Source organism: Giraffa tippelskirchi, chromosome 2 (assembly GCF_054371585.1).
Source record: "Giraffa tippelskirchi isolate mGirTip1 chromosome 2, T2T-mGirTip1v1.2.pri, whole genome shotgun sequence".
Lineage (NCBI taxonomy): Eukaryota > Metazoa > Chordata > Mammalia > Artiodactyla > Giraffidae > Giraffa > Giraffa tippelskirchi.
The window spans coordinates 188,325,553-188,346,852 of NC_137276.1; the positions used below are offsets into that span (position 1 = coordinate 188,325,553).

The 21,300-nt window shown below is 40.2% G+C and overlaps 1 protein-coding gene across 12 annotated transcripts in view; it reads right to left on the reverse strand.

The window, feature by feature from the left end:
* TMEM45A (transmembrane protein 45A) overlaps nt 1–21,300 on the reverse strand; it is a 114,832-nt gene that overhangs the window by 14,579 nt on the left and 78,953 nt on the right. For all 12 annotated transcript variants that reach the window (XM_081572456.1, XM_081572459.1, XM_081572461.1 and 9 more), the window contains 3 exons: nt 17,561–17,752; nt 16,075–16,287; nt 13,912–14,096 (listed from right to left, as the gene is read on the reverse strand). In XM_081572456.1, the coding sequence (XP_081428582.1) occupies nt 13,912–14,096; nt 16,075–16,287; nt 17,561–17,750 (588 nt within the window). In that variant the 5' untranslated portion in view covers nt 17,751–17,752. The remainder of the gene's footprint in view (nt 1–13,911; nt 14,097–16,074; nt 16,288–17,560; nt 17,753–21,300) is intronic.

Sequence of the window (21,300 nt, forward strand, 5' to 3'; positions counted from 1 at the left end):
CCTGGGATTTGGTACTGATTTCTTAGACATGACACCAAGACACATCAAAATTTAAAACTTATGTACATCAAAGGACAGTATCAAGAAAATGAAAAGACAACCCTTAGCATAGGAGGAAGCTTTGCAAATTATATATCTGATAAGGAATTGATATCTAGAATATATTAAGAACTCCTAAATCGCAACAAAAAGCCGAACAAAATTTTAATGGGCAAAGGACTTGAAGACTCATTTCCCCAAAGAAGGTGTTTAAATGCTCAATAAGCTCAAGAAAAAATTATAAACATCATTAGTTATTAGAGAAATGCAAATCAAAACCACTATGAAATACCACTTCACACCCCCTAGAATGGTATTAATAATAGTAAGTACAAGTGTAGGTAAGGATATGGAGAAATTGGAATCCTTACATGTTGCTATTGAGAATGTAAAATGATACATGTATGTGTGCTCAGTCTTGTCTGACCCTTTGTGACCCCATAGACTGTAGCCCTCCAGGCTCCTCTCTCCATGGAATTTTCCAGGCAAGAATACTGGAATGGGTTGCCATTTCCTACTCCAGAGGATCTTTCCAACCCAGGGACCAAACCCATGTCTCTTGCATCTCCTGCATTGGCAGGCAGATTCTTTACCACCGTACCACCTGGGAAGCCCATAAAATTATACAGCCATGTAGAAAACAATTTGACAGTTTCTCAAAAAGTTAAATGTAGAATATCATTCTAGATACTATATTTACCCAAAATAATTGAAAACAGGTATCCAAACATCTACACAAATGTTCAAAGCAGCATCATTCATAAGGGCCACAGTTGAAAACATTCCAATTGTCCATCAACTGATAATGAATAAGCAAAATGTGGTATTTCCATACCACAGAATATTATTCAGCCATAAAAATGACATTAATTTATAATGCAACATGGATGAACCTTGAAAACATTATGTTAGAGAAAGAAGATAGACATAAAAGGTAATATATTGTATGGTTCTGTTTGTATGAAATAACCAGGATAGGTAAACCATAGAGAAACAAAGCAAATTAGTGGTAACCAGGGACTAGAAGGAAAATAAAAGGGAATGACTGATTAATGGATCTGGGGTTTCCTTTCAGGGTGATGAAAATGTTTTAGAACTAAATAGAGGTGAGAGTTACACAACATTGTGAATGTACTAAATGTTGCTGAATTATACACTTTAAAAAGCATAAAATGTTGCCAGAGGGGAGAGGGTTCCCGGGATGAGAGAATTGGTGAGGGAGATTAAGAGGTACAAATTTCCAATCACAGAACAAATGAGTTCCCAGCATGAAATGTACACTGTTGGAAATATAGTCAACAATTATTAATATCTTTGTGTAGTGGAGATACTAGATCCAGATACTAGATAGATATTAGACCTGAGGGATCATGTTGAAATGTATAGAAATATCAAATTACTATGTTGGGCATGAGGAACTAACATAATGCTCTAGGTCAGTTACACTTCAGAAACAAACTCATAGAAAAAGAGATTAGATTTGTGGTTACCAGAGGTGGGAGATGGGGGAAGGGGAATTGGATGAAGGCAGCCAATGGGTACAAACTTCCAGTTATAAGATAAATAAGTGATATAATGTACAATGTGATCAATATAATTAACACTGCAGTATGTTATGGGGTCGCACAGAGTCGGACACGACTGAAGCGACTTAGCAGCAGCAGCAGCATGTTATGGAAGTTAAGAGAGTAAATCCTGAGATTTCTTATCACAGGAAACAATTTTTTTCAATATCTTTCATTTTGTTTCTACATGAGATAATGGATATTCATTTAACTTATTTTGGTAATCATTTCATTATGTAAATGAAATCATTGTGCTGTACATCATAAACTCATACAGTGCTGTATGTCAATTATTCTTTAATAAAACTGAAAAAGCAAGGAAGGAAGAGAGGGAGGGAGGAATTTAATTCTGTTATGTGAATTTTACTCCTATAAGAAAAGTTAGATAAATAGATGATAGCTACATAGATAGAGGAACAGATGTCAGGTTTGAGATCTAAATGAAATACAAAACCAAGATAATTACATGGATAATTGTACAAAACTCTACCATATATTAGCTAACTATGTGTCAGTTACTGCGCTTAGGAGGTTTCTCTACTATGGCCCTTCAATAATGTATTATTATCCCAAGTTAATGTATTGTTATCCTCATTAACCAGATTGAAAAATTTGGGTGGTTTAGTAATTTGCTCCTGATCATAAATCTAATAAATGTAATCTTATTGGGGGGGAAAAAAAGCACTTTAGTTTATAATATTGAGTGAAACCATTTCTGTTGGAAATTTCCAGTAATGTGAATAAATTAGGGAAAAGTAAGAGTTGTGCCTTAATCACATGTTCCTGTTTCCCATTTGAAAGGATTCCCTTTAGGGAATTCCCTGGTGGTCCAGCAGCTAAGACTTTGTGCTCCCAATGCAGGGGGTCTGGGTTCTATCCCTGGCCACAGAACTAGATCTCATGTGTCACAGCTAAGAGTTTGCATGCTGAAACTCAAGATCCTGAATGCCCAACAAAGATCAAAGATCCTGTGTGCTGCAACTAAGATCCAGCACAGCCAAATAGATAAATATTTTAAAAAATAAAGGATTTCCTTTAGTTGGAAGGGGACTTCCCTGGTGGCTCAGATGGTAAAGCGTTTGCCTACAATGCGGGAGACCTGGGTTCAATCCCTGGGTCGGGAAGATCTCCTGGAGAAGGAAATGGCAACCCACTCCAGTACTCTTGCCTGGAAAATCCCATGGACAGAGGAGCCTGGTAGGCTACAGTCCAAGGGGTCGCAAAGAGTCGGACACGACTAAGCGACTTCACTTTCACTTTCACTTAGTTGGAAGGAGAACTGCCATTGGTACTCCCTGGAAGATGTACCGCCGTGTGTCAGGCACTGTAACGTCATTTCATACTAATTCTCATCCTCACAACCACCCCAAGAAGAGGGTGTCATCATCCCCATATCACAGAGGGTAGAACTGCAGCTCAGAGACTTCAGTCACGTCCCCAGTATTACAACATGGCTGAGTGACTACCAGGGTTCCAAACCAGGAGGGTCTGCCTCCAGAACTCCAAGTGCTCCTTCTTCTACCCAACACGCTCTTTCATCATTTAGCCTTTCTCCATGGGCAACGTGAAGGACAGTGGCTTGGACACCAGGATCCATGAGAGTCATCTCAGCAGTTTGATACAGTTTGAACAATCAGTACTGAGATAGTAGTTGGTCCCATGAAGACATGGTACTGTTTCACCCTTAAAACACAGATTATAGACTGGCAGATCCTGAGCCACATCTATATCACAGATGTGCTTTGCCTGCCCTGCACATTTTTAAAAATAATTTGAATTAATTTACAATGCTTGAAAAATTAGGGAACTTCACTCAGAAGTCCACAGTCTCAGCTTACTTCTAAAAATAGAAATATCTGGCCACACCAGACCTGTGTTTCAAAGCATGAACAGCAACCTGTGTTCTCCATTGATTCATCATTCAGGTTGGTAGCTGCCTGACCAAGTGGAGCAGTCCAGAGGCCTTCATTTTTACACTGGTGCTATGCATTTTATTTATTAACCAATGTCACAGTCATAAATTTTTCTAAAATATCAAAGCTGAAATAAGCTGGATAGTCTATAATAACTCCTACCTGCCCTTCTCTACATCCCAGGAGACAGACTCCTTTTGTTGTGTCTGTTTTACAGATAAGCAAACTAGGTAAGGTGCGAACCTGCCTCTGGTCTCCAAACAGTCACAAAGGCACTTGCATCATTGCTGCTGTGCCACACCCACCAAGAACTGGGGGCTCTGTATGAGGACAGGGCTCCTTTATAAAGGGCTGAGTAATTAACACCACTGGCAAAAGATAGATCAGTTATCAGATTGGAGATCTGAGCCTACAGTATCCATAAACTCCAGGAGGAGAATGCCACCCACCTGGTTTGCCTGCTGTTTGGACATATCTGTGTTTTGTAATACCCCTTTATATACTTCAAGAAAAGCTCACAGTGGAAACCAAAGTGACCAGAGCCCAGGTCCCTGAAGACCCTGAAAGAGAGACTTTCTAGCTCCTCTGTGCTCACTGTTTGGAAATGACAATAAGCAAACTCAAACCACGTAGTCAATTCTCAGTTTAAGGGGCCCAGCCATTTCAACTAGGGTGTCAGAACTGCTTCTCATGTTCTCCTCTCACATCAATACTTGGAGGTTGACAGAGAAATCTGTGTCAAGAAAAGGCCTTTTGGGAGGTTGAGTTTAATGACCTAGCTAGTTTAAGGACTAGCTCTCCAGTTCCCACCCATCAGTCTCACTTGTGTTCCTTCAATGCCATTCATACCACTCACCTACCCCTGCCTGGGGAGTGATCAACTCCAGCTCCCAGAGGGAAGACTTAGCAGTTGTTGTGGGTTAAATCATTCCTTCTAAAAGGGCATGTTGAAGTCCTAACCCCTGATACCTGTGAATGTGACCTCATTTGGAAATAAGGTCTTTGTAGATGACATCCAGATGAGGTCATATGGGATCAGAATTGGCCCTAAATCCAGTGATGAGTGGGGCTTCCCTGATAGCTCAGTTGGTAAAGAATCCGCCTGCAATGCAGGAGACCCTGGTTTGATTCCTGGGTTGGGAAGATCTGTTGGAGAAGGGATAGGCTACCCACTCCAGTATTCTTGGGCTTCCCTGTGGCTCAGCTGGTAAAGAATTCACCTGCAATGTGGGAGACCTAGGTTCGATCCCTGGGTTGGGAAGAAGGCTGCCCACTCCAGGATTCTGGCCTAGAGAATTCCATGAACTGTATAGTCCATGGGGTCGCAAAGAGTTGGACACAACTGAGTGACTTTCACTTTCACTTTCCAGTGATGAGTGCCTTTATAAGAGGTCCATGTAAAGACACAGGTACACAGAAATATACAGGTGTGACTCTGGAGGCAGAGATTGGAATTATGCTACCAAAAGGCCAAGGAAAGTCAAGGATTGCTGGCAACTGACAAATTCTCCCTTAAGGCCCCCAAGAAAGAACCAACCTGCTGACAACTTGATTTTTAGTTCTATCTCTCAGAACAGTGAAGCCTTTCTGCTTGTCAGAATTTGTTATTGCAGCCCTTGTACACTAATACAGGAGCTAAGGCTGAAATAAGCAGAGTATCACCTGTCCTAAAACTCAAACCTGGACACACTGGTGACTCTCACGTATCTTTCAAACTCCAACTAAAGTTCACCTTCTCCTAGAAGATTTCTCAACCCTCTTCCTATGGAATTAATAGCATCTCCTCAAGGCAGAGGCATTTTCAGGTTGGAACATTTCATTCAAGCAACAATCTCATAAGATATCATTACTATTTTTTAGTTGAGGAATCTTAAGCACACAGAACAGTTAGTCTATGGCATGTGATTAATATGGTAGATCCAGAATTCTGATCTGGGTCCGCCTGACCCAGAGGCTCACAGACTTCTCCCTTCATGCCACAGTCACAACTGTTTTCTGGAATTTCCAAAATAAAATCCCTCCCAGGTGTGTCCTCCTCTTTCCTTGATTCTCTCTGGACTGTGGTTCTCACACTGGGAATGACAAAGTGCAAAAGTGAGCTTTAGAAATCCTCATCCACACACAGACTCAGAAAACATGATTCACGGAATAAACGTGCCTGAGAGATTTTTTTAATCTTTTCTAAATTGCCTTTGATTAGGCTTTTGAGAAAAATATATTTGGCTGTAATGTGGTTCAAGAAAGAAGCCATTTTGATAGGTGGGGAGGGGAATTCCCTCCAGGTTTGTCTATTACTTAATCATTTATATATGAGCTATTTTACAAAATGGCCACTGTGGGCATTTTCCTCATCCTGTTCACCTCTCCATATTTATGGTTCCAAGAATCCAGGTGTACCTTTTCTCTAATCTGTCCATATTGTTTATTAATCACGTATGGAGAAGTAGCAAGAGAAAAAATATGCTGAAAAGCAAATCACAATGTAATAGTATTAGGCTGAGATAGAGTTTGGGGCATAAACATTCATAGTAACAAAACATGGAAGTAAAATAAATTCACCTAAGCCCCTGAAACATTTTTGTTTCAGAGGAAACTATCAGGGAGGGGGCAGGGGAGGAGACATACTATTGTTAAACCTGCCTTTCCTGACAGTGTGTATGTTTGCATTGGTATCAAATGTTCATTTTCCTTTAAGTCCCAAACGTTATTTAATCTGGCCACCTTGTAAAGAAAGATACTAATCTAGGCATAATGACAGATGGAAAGTTTTTAAATGATCTCAGAGTTATGCCCAAAGATTCTAACCTCATATCTCTTTCTTAGAAAAGCTCTTGGAGAAATATGAAAATATTATTCCTCTGCCAGAAAGAATGATATTAAGCCAACCTATGGTCAGTTATGAAAGCTCACAGCTTCCTCCTTCAGATATTTAATCAAACATTAATGATTAAAGAAACACTAAATAGTTTCATTCATTCTGAGCTTATCTTTATTATTCCTTTTTTCAACTCTGGGTTTTCCCCCTTTTCCCTTACTTTCTAACTTCTTTATTTGCATATTTAGCTCTTTCAAAACTTGATTTAGTAAATATATGGAGAATCTTCAACCCAACAAAGATGGAATATACTATCTTTTCAAATACATGGAACATTTACAACCAGTGACATTGGGCTACATTCCAAAGGCAGTCTCAACATATTTCAAAGGGAACACATACAAAGCAATAGAATTGCAAATAAATAATAAAAAAGAAAGAATATGTTGGGGAAACTGAAAAGTATGCTCCTAAATAACTCATAAATTAAAGAGGAAAGCACATAGAAAATGCAACATTCAAAATTTCCCAACAGTGAAAGCTACCATACATGAAATCTCACAGGAGGTAGCTATAGCAGTATATAGAAAAGGAATTCTATAGAAAGGTGTAGGGCTTCCCAGGCAGCTCATCAATAAAGAATCCACCTTTTGTGCAAATTCTGGGCTCAATTCCTGGGTTGGGAAGGTCTCCTGGAGGAGGGCATGGCAACCCAGTACTCTTGCCTGGAGAATCCCATGGACTGAGGAGCCTGGCAGGTTATAGTCCATAGGGTCACAAAGAATCAGACATGACTAAAGCAACTGAGCACGCGTGCAGTCCTAGATGTATTATATGTAAAAATAAGAAAATTAAATATAAGTGAACATTCAACTCAAAAAACCTAGAGAGAAGGAGAATACAAGCTCATGACATTAAAGAAAAAACTGAAAATAAGGAGAAATTGACAAATCTATAACTAATATAAAATTTTAACAGACCTCTATCAGAAAGTGACGGAGAAGGCAATGGCAACCCACTCCAGTACTCTTGCCTGGAGAATCCCATGGACGGAGAAGCCTGGTAGGCTACAGTCCATGGGGTCTCAAAGAGTTGGACACAACTGAGCGACTTCACTTTCACTTTTCACTTTCATGTATTGGAGAAGAAAATGGCAACCCACTCCAGTGTTCTTGCCTGGAGAATCCCAAGGACGGCGGAGCCTGGTGGACTGCCGTCTATGGGGTCGCACAGAGTCAGACACGACTGAAGCGACTTAGCAGCAGCAGCAGCAGAAAGTAAAAGATCAACTGAATGGAAAGTGACTAGAAATAGGGACTACATAAACATATAATTAAAAAGAGTTCCAAGAGCCTGACTTTATCTCACACTGAAAGGAATTTTTAATTTCCTTTTAGTTTCCCTGGAGCCAAAAGACCACCCATCATAGACCTGGAGTCCATTGGCCTGCAGTCCATATCTTCTCCAACTATGCATTTCTATTCTGTATGGCCCACAGGTGGTTTGCCCTAGTTTGTGTTGTTTAATTGCAAGTACATATTTTCTACCCTCTTACTTTCATTTATTTTTCTCTTTTTTAATATCTTTTTAATTTCATAGGTATTTTTGATAGTTTATGTATCATTGTTATATGTTTGAATCCGAGGAGATATGCTGAAGCATAAACCCACTTGTCATCTTGGTCAGAAGTTATCACTGTTGAACTTTTTTTAATTTATTTTTAGTTTTCATCAGCAAGACATCAATACATGCACAATATATAGTAAAATATTCCCATCAAGAGATACAGAATGCATAATTATGTTTTACATGCCATTCTATTTAGCTTCCCAACAGATGATAAATAATCTCATAATACAACTTCTGTATACCAGTTGGTTAAATTCACCGATTATAGATTTTATCACATGATAAGTTATTTGTTACTTTTTCTATATGATTTTTCCTTCAAAACAACCCTTGAACCTAGCTCTTTACTCGCCACTGCTCCAAAAGCCTTTCTACTCCCCTACAAGCTTAAATATCACATCTTTCCTAACTCTCATTTTGTCCATGATGCTTCTCTTCCCCTTGCCCACCAGGGCATTGTTATCACTCTTCAGTTCAGTTCAGTTATGTTCAGTCGCTCAGTCGTGTCCGACTCTTTGTGACCCCATGAATTGCAGCAGGCCAGGCCTCCCTGTCCATCACCAACTCCCGGAGTCTACCCAAACCCATGTGCATCGAGTCAGTGATGGCATCCAACCATCTCATCCTCTGTCGTCCCCTTCTCCTCCCGCTCCCAATCCTACCCAGCATTAGGGTCTTTTTCAATGAATCAACTCTTCGCATGAGGTGCCCAAAGGATTGGAGTTTCAGTTTCAACATCAGTCCTTCCAATGAACACCCAGGACTGATCTCCTTTAGGATGGACTGGTTGGATCTTCCTGCAGTCCAAGGGACTCTCAAGAGTCTTCTCCAACACCACAGTTCAAAAGCATCAATTCTGTGGTGCTCAGCTTTCTTCACCATCCAACTCACACATCCATACATGACCACTGGAAAAACCATAGCCTTGACTAGATGGACCTTTGTTGGCAAACTAATGTCTCTACTTTTAAATATGCTATCTAGGTTGGCCATAACCTTCCTTCCAAAGAGTAAGCGTCTTTTAATTTCATGGCTGCAATCACCATCTGCAGTGATTTTGGAGCCCAAAAAATAAAGTCTGACACTGTTTCTATTGTTTCCCCATTTATTTCTCATGAAGTGATGGGACCAGATGCCATGATCTTAGTTTTCTGAATGTTGAGCTTTAAGCCAACTTTTTCACTCTCCTCTTTCACTTTCATCAAGAGGCTTTTTAGTTCTTCTTCACTTTCTGCCATAAGGGTGGTGTCATCTGCATATCTGAGGTTATTGATATTTCTCCCGGCAATCTTGATTCCAGCTTGTGTTTCTTCCAGCCCAGCGTTTCTCATGATGTACTCTGCATATAAGTTAATAAGCAGGGTGACAATATACAGCCTTGACATACTCCTTTTCCTCTTTGGAACCAGTCTGTTGTTCCATGTCCAGTTCTAACTGTTGCTTCCTGACCTGCATACAGGTTTCTCAAGAGACAGGTCAGATGGTCTGGTATTCCCATCTCTTTCAGAACTTTCTACAGTTTATTGTGATCCACACAGTCAAAGGCTTTGGCATAGTCAATAAAGTAGAAACAGATGTTTTTCTGGAACTCTCTTGCTCTTTCCCTGATCCAGCAGATATTGGCAATTTGATCGCTGGTTCCTCTGGCTTTTCTAAAACCAGCTTGAAGATCTGGAAGTTCATGGTTCACGTATTGCTAAAGCCTGGCTTGGAGAATTTTGAGCATTACTTTACTAGCATGTGAGATGAGTGCAATTGTGCGGTAGTTTGAGCATTCTTTGGCATTCCCTTTCTTTGGGATTGGAACAAAAACTGACCCTTTCCAGTCCTGTAGCCACTGCTGAGTTTTCCAAATTTGCTGGCATATCAAGGGCAGCACTTTCACAGCATCATCTTTCAGGATTTGAAATAGCTCAACTGGAATTCCATCACCTTCACTAGCTTTGTTCGTAGTGATGCTTTCTAAGGCCCACTTGACTTCACATTCCAGGATGTCTGGCTCTAGGTGAGTGATCACACCATCGTGATTATCTGGGTCGTGAAGATCTTTTTTGTACAGTTCTTCTGTGTAATCTTGCCACCTCTTCTTAATATCTTCTGCTTCTGTTAGGTCCATACCATTTCTGCCTTTTATCGAGCCCATCTTTGCATGAAATGTTCCTTTCGTATCTCTAAGTTTCTTGAAGAGATTGCTAGTCTTTCCCAATCTGTTTTTTTCCTCTATTTCTTTGCATTGATTGCTGAGGAAGGCTTTCTGATCTCTCCTTGCTATTCTTTGGAACTCTCCATCCAGATGGGAATATCTTTCCTTTTCTCCTTTGCTTTTCGCTTCTCTTCTCTTCCCAGCTATCTGTAAGGCCTCCTCAGACAGCCATTTTGCTTTTTTGCATTTCTTTTCCATGGGGATTGTCTTGATCCCTGTCTCCTGTACAATGTCACGAACCTCTGTCCATAGTTCATCAGGCACTCTGTCTATCAGATCTAGTCCCTTAAATCTATTTGTCACTTCTACTGTATACTCATAAGGGATTTGATCTAGGTCATACCTGAATGGACTAGTGGTTTTCCCTACTTTCTTCAATTTAAGTCTGAATTTGGCAAGAAGCAGTTCATGATCCAAGCCACAGTCTGCTCCTGGTCTTGTTTTTGCTGACTGTATAGAGCTTCTCCATCTTTGGCTGCAAAGAATATAATCAGTCTGATTTCAGTGTTGACCATCTGGTGATGTCCACGTGTAGAGTCTTCTCTTATGTTGTCAGAATAGGGTGTTTGCTAGTACAAGTGCGTTCTCTTGGCAAAAATATGTTAGCCTTTGCCCTGCTTCATCCTGTACTCCAAGGCCAAATTTGCCTGTTACGCCAGGTGTTTCTTGACTTCCTACTTTTGCATTCCAGTCCCCTATAATGAAAAGGACATCTTTTTGGGGTGTTAGTTCTAGAAGGTGTTGTAGGTCTTCATAGAAACATTCAACTTCAGCTCCTTCAGTGTTGCTGGTCGGGGCATAGACTTGGATTGCTGTGATATTGAATGGTTTGCCTTGGAAATGAACAGAGATCATTCTATGGTTTTTGAGATTGCATTCATGTACTGCCTTTCGGACTCTTTTGTTGACCATGATGGCTACTCCATTTCTTCTAAGGGATTCTTGCCCACAGTTGTACATATAATGGTCATCTGAGTTAAATTCACCCATTCCAGTCCATCTTAGTTCACTGATTCCTAGAACGTGAACATTCACTCTTGCCATCTCCTGTTTGACCACTTCCAATTTGCGTTGATTCATGGACCTAACATTCCAGGTTCCTATGCAATACTGCTCTTTACAGCATCAGACTTTGCGTCTATCATCAGTCACCTCCACAGCTCTTCACTGAAATGCAAATCCCTGGAAGAACCTCATGTCCCCATATCCCATATCCTTGAACTTTAGTGACTAAAAATCTCCTTTAACAAATCTTCTGACATTAAAGCACATTCACCTTTCATCCCAGACTATATATGTATATTGGATTATGATTTATCAGTCTCTATAAAATAGTGGTCCCCATTCTTTTTGGCAACAGGGACTAAATTCGTGGAAGACAATTTTTCCATGAACCAGGGTGGAAGAAGTTTCAGTTCAGTTCAGTTCAAGTGCATTATATTTATGTGTACTTCACGTTTTTTCATATTATATCAACTCCACCACAGATCAGACATTAGATCCCAGAAGTTGGGGACCCCTGCTATATAGTATACATTCACTGATAGGAATACATGTTTTCAATAACACTCCAAGGTTAGGGAGTCAACAGTAAAATGGAAAGTGCCTGGGAATTGGAGTGAGACAGACTCATGTTTAGAACCTAGCTCCATTACTGTGTGATCCTGGGAAAGTAATTTGCTCTCTCTGAGTCTTCTTTATCAGTCAACTGGGGATGATAATATCTAACTTCCAAGTTGTCATGAGGACAAAATGAAACACAAGGATGAAATGAGAATGAAATAATGTGTATGTAAAAGTCGTGTCCAGTGGCCAGCACATACTTATTCCTCAATACATAATTCCCTCCCTTTCCTGCCTTCCATATGTTTCTCAAGCTTATTACTTATTAGTCTTTAAGTGGCTTGTGATCACTCACCTAGAGCCAGACATCATGGAATTTGAAGTCAAGTGGCCTTAGAAAGCGTCACTACGAACAAAGCTAGTGGAGGTGATGGAATTCCAGTTGAGCTATTTCAAATCCTGAAAGATGATGCTGTGAAAGTGCTGCACTCAATATGCCAGCAAATCTGGAAAACTCAGCAGTGGCCATAGGACCGGAAAAGGTCAGTTTTCATTCCAATCCCAAAGAAAGGCAATGCCAAAGAATGCTCAAACTACCGCACAATGGCACTCATCTCACACGCTAGTAAAGTAATGCTCAAAATTCTCCAAGCCGCACTTCAGAAATACGTGCACCGTGAACTTCCAGATCTTCAAGCTGGTTTTAGAAAAGGCAGAGGAACCAGAGATCAAATTGCCAATATCCGCTGGATCATCGAAAAGGCAAGAGAGTTCCACGAAAACATCTATTTCTGCTTTATTGACTATGCCAAAGCCTTTGACTGTGTGGATCACAATAAGCTGTGGAAAATTCTGAAAGAGATGGGAATACCAGACCATCTGACCTGTCTCTTGAGAAACCTGTATGCAGGTCAGGAAGCAACAGTTAGAACTGGACATGGAACAACAGACTGGTTCCAAATAGGAAAAGGAGTATGTCAAGGCTGTATATTGTTACCCTGCTTATTTAACTTATATGCAGAGTACATCATGAAAAACGCTGGGCTGGAAGAAGCACAAGCTGGAATCAAGATTGCTGGGAGAAATATCAATAACCTCAGATATGCAGATGACACCACCCTTATGGCAGAAAGTGAAGAAGAACTAAAGAGCCTCTTGATGAAAGTGAAAGAGGAGAGTGAAAAAGTTGGCTTAAAGCTCAACATTCAGAAAACTAAGATCATGGCATCTGGTCCCATCACTTCATGGGAAATAGATGGGGAAACAGTAGAAACAGTGTCAGACTTTATTTTTCTGGGCTCCAAAATCACTGCTGATGGTGATTGCAGCCATGAAATTAAAAGACGCTTACTCTTTGGAAGGAAGGTTATGGCCAACCTAGATAGCATATTTAAAAGCAGAGACATTACTTTGCCAACAAAGGTCCGTCTAGTCAAGGTTATGGTTTTTCCAGTGGTCATGTATGGATGTGAGAGTTGGACGGTGAAGAAAGCTGAGCACCGAAGAATTGATGCTTTTGAACTGTGGTGTTGGAGAAGACTCTTGAGAGTTTCTTGGACTGCAAGAAGATCCAACCAGTCCATCCTAAAGGAGATCAGTCCTGGGTGTTCATTGGAAGGACTGATGTTGAGCTGAAACTCCAATACTTTGGCCACCTCATGTGAACAGTTGACTCATTGGAAAAGACCCTGGTGCTGGGAAGGATTGGGGGCAGGTGGAGAAGGGGACAACAGAGGATGAGATGGTTGGATGGCATCACTGACTAGATGGACATGGGTTTGGGTAAACCCAGGAAGTTGGTGATGGACAGGGAGGCCTGGCCTGCTGCAGCTCATGGGGTCGCAAATAGTTGGACATGACCGTGCGACTGAACTGAACTGAACTGAACTGAACTGAACATCAGGAACTGCTTCCAGCTAAGCACCAGCTCAGAGTTCCTAAAAATGGATATTCAGGTGCATGATGAAGGTGTACATCTCCCACCTCCTTCCCTGCTGCTCTGTCACTATTCCCATCAGGGTCACTGAGCCCTTCAATTAAGCATCACCTCTCAAAGGCTCACGTTTTCACTGCCAGCAGAATATCAGAAGGAAGTCTCTGGGTTTCAGAGCACAACTCCTACAATCAAAGAGAGATGGTCATCAGTGCAGACACCGGGCACATTGACTGGAGGCCCCAACTCACCTGCCAGAACCAGCTTCCCTGAAGTAGGAAAAGGCTTGTCCGCAGAAGTTCCACAGTTATATTGCTCTGTGTGAAGAGCTCCATGAAGGCAATAAGGCCTATTGAAAAGATGACCAAGACCAGAAGCTTGTGCACAAAGATGTCCAGCATTTCCCGGCCATGAATATGATTGTAGAAAACAAAAGCTGTCAGAGGCAAAAAAAATTGTTTGTCTTTTTCAGTGAAACTATCTACTGTTTCCCTCAATACACAACTTTCATAAACACACACATTTATTTGTCCAAAATATCAGATGCCCACTGCTTCCTACAATATTGGAAACCGCTAGCATTTGGGGGACTTCCCAGGTGGCACAGTGGTAAAGAATCCACCTGCCTATGCAGGAGGTGCAGGAAATCTGGATTCAATCCTTGGGTCTGGAAGATTACCTGGAGTAGGAAATGGCAACCTACTCCAGTATTCTTGCCTGGAAAATCTCATGGACAAAGGAGCCTGGTGGGCTACAGTTCATGGGGTGGCAAAAGAGTTGGACATGACTGAGCACACAGCATTTTTGGAGTGATCACTACCTCTTTAGGATGGAATTTTTGAAATTTTCTTTCCCCTTCCCCAGCCTTTATTCTCTTCTCTAATACATCATGACATTTTCTATAACTATATTTCAAAGCCATCTTTTATGCAAAAATAAGAATAATAAGCATGAAGGGAACAGTGAAACAGGTGTTAAGGTGAACAGACAGATGAATGAGGCAAACCCTCACCTTAAGAAACTCAGTCCACTGAAGGCAGTAAATATACACACAAGTTATAAAGTGGAATTTGATGGGTATGATAAGATTCTCTGGAAGCTCCCAAGAAGTAGTAACTATATTTTTTAATCCCATGGACAGAGATGCTGGCTTCAGTTTCATCCTTTTCATTTAGATAAGGGGGAAAAGATGTTCATTGAAAATATGGTAACATCCTGAGATAAAGAGAATCATGGCATCATGGCTGGTGCCCAACCAAAGCTCTTACCTTTGGATGTGGGAGGCAAAGTGGACATTAGGAAAGACTACCTCTTGATAATGGGGAGGTTTTTCTAGTTCTACAATCAATCTATCCCTTACATATAAAATAAATGAAAACAAATCATTAAATACTTGTTTTCAGTGTTTCTGTACAGAGCAACAGGGAGGCTAACGGAACAAAGAATGTTAGGACTTCATTTTTATGTGACCGGATATTTTGGACCCTGCTTATCATGTAATTGGAGAAGGAAATGGCACCCCACTCCAGTATTCTTGCCTGGAGAATCCTGTGGATGGAAGAGCCTGGTGGGCTGTTGTCCATGGGGTCGCACAGAGTCGGACACGACTGAAGCAAATTAGCATGCATGCATGCGTATCATGTAATGGTGGAGTTTCACTATATCAATATTAAAAAGGCTACTTTGTAGATTTGGAAGCTACTCTACTGTGAGTGGTCTCCTCATTTGAGGATATTTATGCTTCACTATTCTGCTCAGCTTTATAAGTCAAAAATGGAAATAATGATCATCTCTTGGATAAATCAGAGATAAACCATGGCTGTCATTGTTGTTAATTTGTTGCTAAGCCGTAACAGACAATTTCTGCAACCCCCCTGGCTGTAGCCCACTAGGCTCCTCTGTCCATGGAATTCTCCAGGCAAGAATACTGGAGTAGGTATTTCTTTCAGACAAGTGTGAAATGTGAATAAAACACATTGAATGGCTGGGCTTGTCCAGTTGTACTAAATGAGTCAGTGTGTGTGTATTAGTATTCAGTCACGTCCACCTCTTTGTCACCCCATGGACTATAGCCCACCAGCCTCCTCTGTCCATTGAATTCTACAGGCAAGGATACTGGAGTGGTAGCCATTTTTTTCTCCAGGGGATCTTCCTGACCCAGGGATCAAACCCAGGTCTCTTGCATTGCAGGCAGATTCTTTACCAACTGAGCCACGAGGAAAGCCGAAATGAGTCAGTAGGGAAGGAAAATCTTTGGCACCCTGTTGAGGACATCTCAGTAGCTCACCATGGCCCAAACCAAACAGATGACCTTATGGGCTAAGGCTATACCAGGACACAAAAGAAATATTATTGTAAAGGGCTAGACAAATGTCCAAGAATAATGAAAGGTATATGAAAATACTCATACTTACCCTCCACAAATAAGGCATTTGATAACATTAACTTGCTAAAGGAGGCAGGAAGTGACATGATGGTAGAAGATAAGATGTTTGTCACACCCATCATCCCAAAGAAGAAGTACATGGTAAAATGCTGCCAGCTCAGGAGTTGGACCCATTGGCCTTCTTTGTAGTCATACAAGGTCAGGTGTGGTCCTCCAGGAATAAACTGTTCTCCAAGGATGCCTGCAGAGGGATATATCACACTTTAAGCCATCTTTCCACAATTTTACTGAAAAAGGAAGATGCAGAAGGACCAGCCTACTTCTTAGCCCAATATATTGTCTTTTTATGGCACTGATTCTTCTTTCTGGTCTGTTACCTAACAGCTGAGCACTGGTTCTTTAGGCTGGTTTTGAAGCTTCAAAGATTGGTTTGGATAATCACTCTTAGTCAAAGATAGTGAGTTTCATCAAACAGCTATTTCAGATCTTCAAAGCTAATGGTCTTAGTTCCACAGAGTTCCCTGATCAGTTCCTCTGATGACCTTAGTTCCTACTTTAATCTAATGACTAGACGAATCCTGAGTAATTTTAGATTTAGATTTGTGAGATTAACCCTATAGCATCTGATTACTTCTTTTTACACAGTACATCTTTGGGTAGTGAGTTGTGCTTGGTTCAGGATTAAAATGCTAGAGTTCAGCTTCTCCCCAGTTAAGGATAACTGAGAAAGCACACACAGATATAGCATACAGTCTAGCCAGTTACACAAATTCTGAAAAACTTTTTTGAAAATGTGGCTTCATTTATTAATCTATAGAATTTGGCAAAGAAATTCCTCTCTTTGAAAAATAGTTGATCCACAGTTGGATGACCATCGCAAAGACCTCTCATCATGAACAAAGCATGAAGAAATCTAAAGGAAAATTAGGATGTTTTGCCTTCAGTAAAGGAAAGGCTGAAGTGGAACTCTAAAAACACAGAACATTTTTACAGAATCATAGAACCAATGGAAAGTCCTTACAATCATCTGGCCCAACCTCCCTCTCTAATTTAGTAACCATACAAAAAGGATGAGCGCAGAAGATGAGGTTTTCTTCAGCATGAACCCTGTGGGTAGCCTATCAGCAATAATTTATTACTGATACTTTCCCATAATCACTTGATTATCTTCGTGACATTTTGAAAAATGGTTTTGGATAGAGTTAACTCTTTCAGGCCTCAGAATAACTGACATAAAATTATCTTAAAGGCTCCAACTAAATCTAAAAAGGAAATTCACCTTGAGTGGACAGGCAAGTTAATTGCTATAACTAACTCATAAGGAATAGCCCTTTGTATAATATGAAGTATAAGTTCTAATAAATTATACCAGATAGAAATTACAATTAGAATAGGTATTCAGGTATTTTTAATAAAATATTTATTTTAGCAATTTTTTAGTTTGATATTGAATTTTCTCTTTGCATGTGAAAATACCCCAAAAAGCAAACAGAACACAGAAAAGGGTCACTCACCAGTTAAAGCCATTGCAACTACTACGATTCCTTCCAACATTTCAATTCGACGGAATAATGCTTTGGAATCAAGGTAAGAAGTCCGTTTCTGCTTTTTGAAGGCATATTTCAGAATGCACTTTATAGTCCACCAAATCCCCAAGATAAAAAAGAAGGATCCAGGGAGAGCATGGCCTTTGAAATTCCCCATAACTACCAAAATAAGAACATAGAGAAGATGAAGATGTTTCATTTCTAAAACTTGGCCAAAACATGACTTATTCCTATATATTATCTTCTGATGATGGTAGATATACTGCTAAGTCAGAGGATCCAGTATAACTGTCGACAGACATAGACCAATTACAAGATCAACAATACCATCAAGTAGAAAGATAGACATTCGTTGAACACTTAATCTTGTTCTAGGCACTGTGTCTACTGGTTTACATGTGATCTCTAACCTAATTTTCACAATATACCCACGAATCAGGGGTTAAATCACATTTTCAATTGGGATACAGGTGTAGAGAAGTGAAATTACTTATCCAAACCTCATAATTATTAAAAAAAAAACTTTCACTGTTTTTAACAAGGAGCTCAAAAGATCTCTTAAAAATGATAGCATGTACTCAGCCAACAAATTTTAATCATATTTGAAAGACAGTAATAGGAAAGTTCTATCTTTATGTTTAAAACTCGAAGTGATATGAAATTGCCTACAAAAATTTTTAAGGAGGTAATTTCAGAGTATCAAACATCAAGAGTGTGGAAGAGACCATTAGTGCTCATCAAATATCTGTGTACTCTTCCACACACTTTACCCAGCCTCTTCTCCATTTTAATCAGAACCATGTTTCTAGTTCTGTCCAGCAGATTGTGGCATTTGTCACTTTCATGCTAAGTCAGTTAAGAGCTTATGTGAGTCCTTTAACTTGTTTTTCCCCTGCCTTGGCAACCTAGGCATGGCATATCTACAACATAGAAGACGGTCAACCAGATTGCATCAGATTTTTGCAGGAAACAACCCTTTATTGAGTTAAGTCATTAAAAGTTGACATTTAACAGCTTAATCCAGCAGATTCAGAGGGATATCAAGCCAAATCAAGTTGTAAATTCTGTAAACATAACTGCTACATGATCGAGCAATAAAAAACAGAAATATCCTCCTTTTTTGGTCAGCACTACAGAATACCAGGCTTGGATTGAATTGCTACATGATCAAGCAACAAAAAACAGAAATACTCTTTTTTTTTTTGGTCTTGGCCAAATATGTCTTGAATCCAGTCTTACAGAAAATCAGTCTTGAATTATATGAGTTTTTAATCACGTGAGCAGTCTTTTGTTCAAAGCTATTGTACCTTCTGCAGAATAACAAAGAGAGAACTCAGAATCATCCCTCTGGATCTGACAGTAGGTCAGTGCAGAAGAACTCGTGAAAGGAGGATTTCAGGATTCCCCCCAGCCCAGCAGGGCTGGGTGCTGGACCTCTTGGTTTGGGACAGATCCCTTTGAGTTATTTCCACACCCTCCTGACAGAACTGTGAAGTTTCAAAGATGAACTATGAAGCTGACTAAAACACTAAAAGTCTCTTAAATCTCCAGCTTAGATCCCAGATGGACATTTCGGCAGCCATTGAATCATCCATACCGTCCTAGAGACTCTACCTCAGTGTACCACATAGTGCAAAGTGCAGCTTCTTATCCAGACTCTGACTCTAATGAGTAGCATGGTCTGGATGAGGTCCCTTAAGCTCGCTGAGCCTTGGTCCTTAATTAATAAAGAAGGAGGTGGCCTACCTGACACCTGGAGTTCCTTCCTGCCCTAACAGATTCGCTGATTCATTATCCTAACCACCATCTTTATCACAGTGTTATGGAGTCCTCTTACTTGTCATAGCTTAGGCAACCAGAAGAGACTAAAAAATACTTCTACATGGGATTGAAAAGTACACCTACACTGCAAATTTTTTTAACTTTTCTGGAAAAGTATCTGATGTATTCTAAAGCAATCTTAAAGATTTTACATTCCTTGGTACAGGGAATGCGCTTCTAGGAATTTATCCTAAATATCTAACTGGAAATAGAGGCACCAAATTAGAAACAATATACATGTCTAAAATTAGGAGATAAGGGATATATTTAGTTAAAATAAATAAACGGGATTTTTTAAAAACTGAGGAAGATCTGAAGATCTAGAAAATTAGATCTGAATCCAAACTTTACCATTTACCCACTCCATGTCTTTGGGAAAGTTATTTACCCCTTCAGGGCCTCAGATTCCTCTTCTGTGGTGATCATGGGGCTCATGTGCTCAGTCGTTTTCAACTTTCTGCAACCCCCTGAACTGTAGCCTGCCAGGCTCCTCTGTCCATGGAATCCTCCAGGCAAAAATACTGGAGTGGGTTGTCATTTCCTTCTCCAGGGGATCCTTCTGACCCAGGGATTGAACTCTCATCTCTTGCGTCTTCTGCATTGGAGGCAAATTCCTTACCACTGAGCGACCTGGGAAGCTCCCCTCTTGTGTTAAATAAGACAAAGTTTCTAACTGATAAAGTTAAAGTGAGATATTTCAAAGCAAACAACCCACAGGATTATTAAACAAGCTCCTGCTATTCTCAACTCATATCAAACTATGAAAGTAAAACAAAAGTAAAACCAGATGAGAAATTCTACTTGGATACCAACTGCAGCAAAGCAAGAAGCACCTATGCAATTCACCTAGCAATCATTCATGTACGGCCTATAACATTGCTCCTGCTGCTGTCTTAGAGGGTTACTAGAATTTTCTGTGGTTATTTAACTCCTTGACTGCAATTAAAGAATAAGCCGCAAGTAGACTGAAAGCAGGAACCAATCTACTCTTCCATTCCCCACTGGACCTATGAAGTTCTAAGTTAACAAGAGTAAATAAACCCTTCTTATAACACAGGATCACATATTTATTCAACACTTCCACTGAACTAATCATCTTATTTATACTACCCACTACCAGAAAATATTTTCTCCAGTTACCACCACTCATCCACTTCAGTTCAGTTCAGTTCAGCCACTCAGTCATGTCCAACTCTTTGAGACCCCATGAACCACAGCACACCAAGCCTCCCTGTCCATCACCAACTCCCAGAATCTACCCAAACCCATGTCCATTGAGTCGGTGATGCCATCCAGCCATCTCATCCTCTGTCATCCCCTTCTCCTCCTGCCCCCAATTACTCAAGCCCCAAAATATGAAAGTCATCCTAGAGTCCATCTATGTCCCTGAAAACTAATTGGTTATTGATACTTAATACCTCTGCTTTCTTTGTCAGCCCTCTCCTGCTTCAAACTTGGTTGACTTCCCCAGCCTCTTGAATTTTATCTACTTGGAAAATCCTCCCTGATGGACAGACAGGAAAGAATCACTCTTATACCTTCTCAGAGTACTCAGTTCTTACTTTAATGAACTCTTTGTGTGATTAGTTACTGGAAATGTGCCTTCTCCGTTAACCTGTATGTTCATTACTATATTGTGAGAGCTTGTAAAGCAGGTAATTGAGGCCTCTCAGAGGTTATGAGCCTGGGTCATCCATTTTTTCTCTTTTTTTTAGGTTCCTGGTATATGGGGGATAAAAAAGAAGGAAGTTCCAAACCAGAGTTACCAAAATTGTGGTTGCTTTTAAATATTCAGGTTTGCCTAATAAATACTTTGAGTACACACATAAAATATTTTGTGTATTTTAGAAATAGCATGGAAATATCTGAATTGTAAAGCTCTAAGA